Genomic DNA, 6,801 nt, shown 5'->3' on the forward strand with positions numbered 1-6,801 from the left:
GGTGTGCTATAGAGTGTTTATTGTTCTATATCATCATTCAGGTGTGCTATAGAGTGTTTATTGTTCTATATCATCGTGCAGGTGTGCTATAGTGTGTTTATTGTTCTATATCATCATGCAGGTGTTTTATAGAGTGTTTATTGTTCTATATCATCATTCAGGTGTGCTATAGAGTGTTTATTGTTCTATATCATCGTACAGGTGTGGTATAGTGTTTATTGTTCTATATCATCGTGCAGGTGTGGTATAGTGTTTATTGTTCTATATCATCGTACAGGTGTGCTATAGAGTGTTTATTGTTCTATATCATCGTACAGGTGTGGTATAGTGTTTATTGTTCTATATCATCGTGCAGGTGTGCTATAGTGTGTTTATTGTTCTATATCATCGTGCAGGTGTTTTATAGTGTGTTTATTGTTCTATATTATCATGCAGGTGTGGTACAGAGTGATTCAGATTGTCATCAATAGAGAGGACGTGCAAGGCTATGCAGCAAAGACTGTCTTTGAGGCTCTGCAGGCACCGGCCTGCCACGAGAACATGGTCAAGGTCGGCGGATACATACTCGGCGAGTTCGGAAATCTCATAGCTGGAGACCAGAGGTCAAGGTGGGTGACCACACCCACGCCATGTTAGTGCGGTTAACGTGGACGTTCTCCTGTTTTATGCATTCGTCGTGTAGCGACAGGACGCACTCCTTGACGTACTGCGCTGACGTGCAGTGCGACGGTGCTGCCATCTGCGTGCGGTGGACACAAACATTCTCGTGTTTTAAATAGCTGTCTTGTAGCGTCAGGACACACTCGCCACCGCTTTCCACCTACATGCGGTGTGCCGGTGCTGCGACTGCATGCGGGGAATTGACACGAAAACGTTCTTGTGTTTCAGCCCGCTCGTACAGTTTGAGCTGCTGCATTCCAAGTATCCGCTGTGTACCGTCAGCACACGCTCGCTGCTGCTCTCAACTTATGTCAAGTTCATCAATCTATTCCCGGAAATCAGACCGACGATCCAGGAGGTAAGTGTGCGCACAGAGATCCCAAGGTGGTGCCCCCTAGGGGAAGTCCTCCAAGTAGCACCTACTAGGCATTCGTGGCATAGATGTGCTTGTTGCGACGGTGACTGTTGCTATAGGCATTCGGGGCATGGATGTGCTTGTTGCCATGGTGACTGTTGCCATAGGCATTCGCGGCATGGACGTGCTTGTTGCCACGGTGACTGTTGCTATAGGCATTTGCGGCACGGATGCGTTTGTTGGCACGGTGATTACTTCTCTGCAGGTGTTCATGGCAGACAGCAACCTGAGGAGTGCAGATGCTGAGGTGCAGCAGAGAGCCGTGGAGTACCTACAGATGAGCAAGGTCGCATCGGCCGACGTACTGGTGAGTGGTGGCGATCGAGTGAAAGAATCCGAGCGACAGAGTGAACGAATAAGTGAAGTAGAATGAATGAATGAGTGAAGTAGAGTTAACGATTGAGAGGGATCATGTGAATGAGTAAGTGGATGAGTGTGAATGTGGAATCATCTGTGTTTGAGTCAATGCATGCATGCGTGCGCGTGCCTGCATGTGTGTGTGGATGTGTGCGTGTGTGGGTGCGTGCATGGGTGCGTGCATGCATGCATGTGTGCGTGAGTGCATGAGCGAGCGCGCCTGTATGTGCGTGTGTGCGTGAGCGAGCGCGCGCGTGCATGCTGGAATGCGTGTATGAGTGTGTGTGTGTGTGCGTGCGTGCGTGCGTGCGTGCGTGCGTGCGTGCGTGCGTGTGTGTGCATGTGCGTGAGTGAGCATGTGTGTGTGAGTGCGTGCCTGGGTGCGTGCGGAAGGATACGACCCCAACCTATACACAGCACAAGCATACACATCACTTCTCCCCAGTATCAGCTGCACAACGCTACACACACACACACCACACACACACGTGCATCAACCCTGCGCAGCACTCACGCCGCTACTTACACCACAACACACAACATACATCAACCCTCCACAGCATCACGGCCCAACCTTACACACACACAACACACACACATAGCATCGAACCCATCCACATCACGGCCGCTACCTTACAACACACGACACACACATAGCATGCAACTTACCTCACAGTATCACGCATCAACTTACAACACACAAGACAGCTACATACAAACGCCTGCACAGCATCACGGCCCAGACTCTTACACACACACACACAACATACATTCATACCCTCCACATCCACGGACCCAACCTTATCACACAACACAACACACATACATTCAACCCTCCCAGTATCAACGCCCCAACCTTACACGCGACAAACCACACATCAAACCTCGCAGCATCCACGGGCCGCAACCTTACACACACACCTTCACACACATTACTATCAAACGCCTCCACTATCACGGCCCAACCTACACAACACAAACAACCATCAACCCTCGGCAGCCATCATCGGCCCAACCTTACCCACACACACACTACATCAATCGCCTGCGCGCAGCTCACGGCCGCAACCTTACACACACCACACACATACATCAACCCTCTCAGTATCGACGGCCGGCAACCGTTAACACACACAGCGCACACACATACATCACCCTCCAGTATCAACGGCGCCAACCTACACACACACACACATAACATCATATCACCTCGCAGGCATGCACGGCCCAACCCTTAACAACAAGCACAACACACATACATCAACCCTCCAGTATCACGCCCAAACCTTACACGACCAACCCACGACACGACACATACATCAACCCTCGCAGCATCCGGATCAAGCCTTACACACAGCACAGCACACAACAGACATCAAACCCTCCAGCATACACGGATGGCAACCTTCACACACACGCATCCGACACATGCCATAACTCCTCCAGCAATCACGGCCCACAACGCCTTACATCACAACAAACCACCATCAAAGCACCTACCGCATCACAGGCCCAACCTTACACACACACACAATCAATACATCACCCCGTGCCCAGTATCAGCGCCAACGCTTTACACACACAAACACACATACAACCCTCCAGCATCACCGGCCCATACCTAACCACACACATCATACACATCAACCATCCAAGCATCAAGCGGACCAACGCCTACACACACGACGCACACTACATACATCAACGCGCTACCAGCATACGACGGATCAGCCTTACACACACACACACACACATCATACATGCAACCCTCCAGCATCACGACCAACCTTTACAACAGCACACATAACATCAACCTCTCCAGCATCACGGACCAACCTTCACACACACACCATACATCAACCCGTCCAGCAATCACGGAATCAACCTACACACTGGCACACACACACCACCACATACATTTCAACCCTCCAGCATTCAGCGGCATGTGCATCAAGCACACCTATCCGCCTAACCCTAACCCAATCTTACACACACACCATTACACACACCTTACACAGTCACCACCAACTCAAAATAGCCACCATGATATGAAATGGTCTAACTACTATGCTGCCAAAATATTCACCATGATGTTAAAATATTCTGTTCTGGCGTGACATGGCGTTGGAGAGAGAGAGAGAGAGAAAGAGGAGGGTGTACTGTTATAGCGTGAGATAAGGAGGTTTAAGTGAGTGGGGAGGGAGGACACTGTACTAGCGTGAAGATAAGGTTAGGGTGAGTGGGGAGGGGAGCACTGTACTAGTATGAGATAAGGTGAGGTGAATGGGAGAAGGGAACCACTGTACTAAGAAGAGTTACTGTATGAGATGACGAAGGTAAGGTGATACAGTGGGCGGACAAGGGGAGCAGTGTGTGCTACTTCACGTGAACGAACACGTTCGAGGACGGGCATGTCCCGTGAAGTCCTGTAATGCACTCGACCTTGATGAGTTGCTGCACCTGCGCACCTGCTCCAGCAATGTGCCCACCGGCGTTCGTTCTGCACGTTCAGCTGTGCACCCGAGCACAACAGTGCAAGGAACGCCTCACTGCACAGACGCTGGTCAGGCGTGTCAATCACTCGGCACCTTAGCGGCGGTGGAAGCGTTCTTACTGCTTATGATAGCATAGCTGAATGCTTACACATGCACGCACTCATGCACAGCTAATACGCACATGCACGCACGGCGACGGGCACACACAACACTAATAAAATGTTAGCACATGCCAGCGCGCGTGCACGACATGCATGCACTCATGCATGCACTCAGCGCAACACTAATACGCACATGCACCGCACTGCACGCCACACACACACACACTAATACATACAGCATGCCACGCGCGCGTGCACACATGCAAGCGGCGTTGTAACACATCATCGCACTCATAGCACGCACTCATCAGCACTCATGCCACGCACCGCACAGCACGGCACCCACCACACAGACTACATAGCATACACATGGCCAGCACGGCGTGCAGCACATACACGCACATTCAATGCACGCACTCATGGCACATCACTAATAACGCACATGCACGCACGGCAGCGCACACCACACGACAGCACTAATACATACTAGCAGATGGCCAGCGCGCGTGCACACGATGCATAGCACTCAGTCATGCAACTCATGCACACTAATTGACCACACCGCGACGCACGCACGCACGGTCACCGCACGCATGCACCACCCACACACACTGAAATAACATGACATCATTTCGCAGCGCGCGTGCACGACATGCATGCGTGCGTGTACACGATGGCATGCACTGCACACGACATACACAAGCCAAAACGTACGTACGCGAACAGCACTGCTCGCACCGCAACGCACCGCGACCACAGACAACGCACGCACGCACCGCACGCACTCACGCACGCAGTGCACGCACGCACGTCACGCACCACGCGACGGCACGCACGCAGACGCACGCACGCACGGCCACGGCACGGCACACAACCCGCCCGCGCACACACACAACAATAATAGAAACTATGAGTTCACGACAGGATGACGAGGATATATTGAGGACCTCGCGCGGCGTGTCGTGTCGAGCGCGGGTGGAGAAGTTAGAGAGCGAGGCGCCTGCGTCTTGTTGCCGTAGTAGAGCGCAACCCGGCCTAGATTCTTCGCAAACTCCGCCTTCACGCCGATCTGTATTATGTCGTTCTCGAACAGTATTACGTTGTTCTTCGTCACGAACCTACGATCAAGAACAACCGCGCTCAGTACAGAGCCAAAGGACAGGGTTCAATCATCAAGTGTTAACAATGTGAAAGCGAGAGAGAGAGAGAGAGAGAGAGAGAGAGAGAGAGAGAAAGAGAAGAGAGAAAGATAGTGAGAAAAGAGAGGAGAGAAGAAGAGTGAAGAAAGAGAAGAGAGAGGAGAGAGAGAGAGAGAGAGAAAGAGAGGAAAGATAGTGAGAAAGAGAGAGAGAGAGAGCGGCAAAAACAAAAGAGAGAAAGAGAGAGAGGAGAGCGAAACAAAAGAGAGAAAGAGAGAGAGAGAGAGAGATAGAGAGGAAAGAGAAAGTCTAATAAGATATTATGAGGATTCAAAGGAGATATCAAATGATCACCCCCTTACATCATGCCGCCTAGACCCTGACCTGGCCTCGCCGCCCATCACACCCCTGGCTCCCGCCCTTCGCCCCGCCGCTCCCCCACTGCATGCCGCGCCCTCCCGCCTACATCACTGCAACTCTTACGGATCGTTCCGACGTGCTCCCGCCCGGTGAAATTCTCCTGCTCGCCGCCCGCCGGTGAAATTCTCCTGCGCGCACGCGCGCGCGCCGCCGCCCGCCGTGAACGTAGGGAGGCGCGCTCGGGGGCGAACTGCGGCCCGAACGGCCTCGCCGAATAGGTCGAGCAGGACGGCTGCTGGCGGGAGCGGCTGGCGCTGACGTCACAGACCCGATGCCGGCTGCGCCGGGTCTCCAGTCCCAGCAGATCAAGACCACGCCCGCCGCCGACGGGGGACTGCACCTGAGAGCAAGGACACGATCAGCGATCCGAGAAGCTGTGCGTCTCTATATAGTCTATATAGTCTCTATACACTCTATTAATATAGTCTTATACACTCTATATAGCTCATACACTCTATATATAGTCTCTATACACTCTATATAGTCTCTATACACTCTATATAGTCTCTATACACTCTATATAGTCTCTATACACTCTACATAGTCTCTATACACTCTATATAGTCTCTATACACTCTATATAGTCTCTATACACTCTATATACTCTATATGGACTCTATATAATCTCTATGGCCTCTATATTATACTCTACACACTCTGTATAGACTTTATATAGTCTCTATATACCTATTTACTATATAGAGACTATATAATCTATTTAGACTCTACATACTCTATACACTCTATATAGACTCTATATAGTTATATAGACTGAATTCAGTCTGAAGTCCCTCTAACAACTGACTTTATTTACTCTCTCTATGAAGTCTATATATAGACTGAATACAGTCTATATATCGACTTCATATAGAGACTAAATAAAGTCAGTTGTTAGAGGGAGAGGGCAACCTTTACCATACCTGAGGAGGGGAGGATCCCGGCATGGCCTTCCCCTGCATCTCGGTGCCGTTCGTCATCTTGCCTTCCTTCTGTACCTTAGAGTCCTCGATCTGTCCGTCGCGCAGAGCCGACGGTTTCTTCTTCTTCAGCGTCGCGAGGATAGAGGATTCGCGCTCCGGGGAAGGGAGGCATCTCCTCCAGTACCGTCGCCTGAAGGATGGACATGTCGCTACTGACTCATGCACAGCATGCACGCACGCACAGACGCACGCAAACGAGCAACGCAGCACGCACACACCACACACACAGCCGCG

At 51.2% G+C, this 6,801-nt stretch overlaps 2 protein-coding genes across 2 annotated transcripts in view; one reads left to right on the forward strand and one right to left on the reverse strand.

Annotated features, from left to right (window-relative positions):
• LOC106805081 (AP-2 complex subunit alpha-like) overlaps window positions 1-1,448 on the forward strand; it is a 39,295-nt gene extending 37,847 nt beyond the window's left edge. The window contains exons 10-12 of the mRNA XM_014806560.1: window positions 436-608; window positions 889-1,018; window positions 1,281-1,448. Of these exons, the coding sequence (XP_014662046.1) occupies window positions 436-608; window positions 889-1,018; window positions 1,281-1,448 (471 nt within the window). The remainder of the gene's footprint in view (window positions 1-435; window positions 609-888; window positions 1,019-1,280) is intronic.
• A 4,119-nt stretch (window positions 1,449-5,567) lies between these two features.
• LOC106805082 lies at window positions 5,568-6,697 on the reverse strand (the record flags this gene model as incomplete). The annotated part of the gene is made up of 2 exons (XM_014806561.1): window positions 5,568-5,927; window positions 6,508-6,697. Coding segments are annotated over 2 exons (550 nt in total), but the record flags the coding sequence as incomplete, so codon positions are not given.
• Between the last annotated feature and the right edge of the window lie 104 nt (window positions 6,698-6,801).

Source organism: Priapulus caudatus, unplaced genomic scaffold, assembly GCF_000485595.1.
Source record: "Priapulus caudatus unplaced genomic scaffold, Priapulus_caudatus-5.0.1 Scaffold99, whole genome shotgun sequence".
NCBI classification, from domain to species: Eukaryota; Metazoa; Priapulida; class Priapulimorpha; order Priapulimorphida; family Priapulidae; genus Priapulus; species Priapulus caudatus.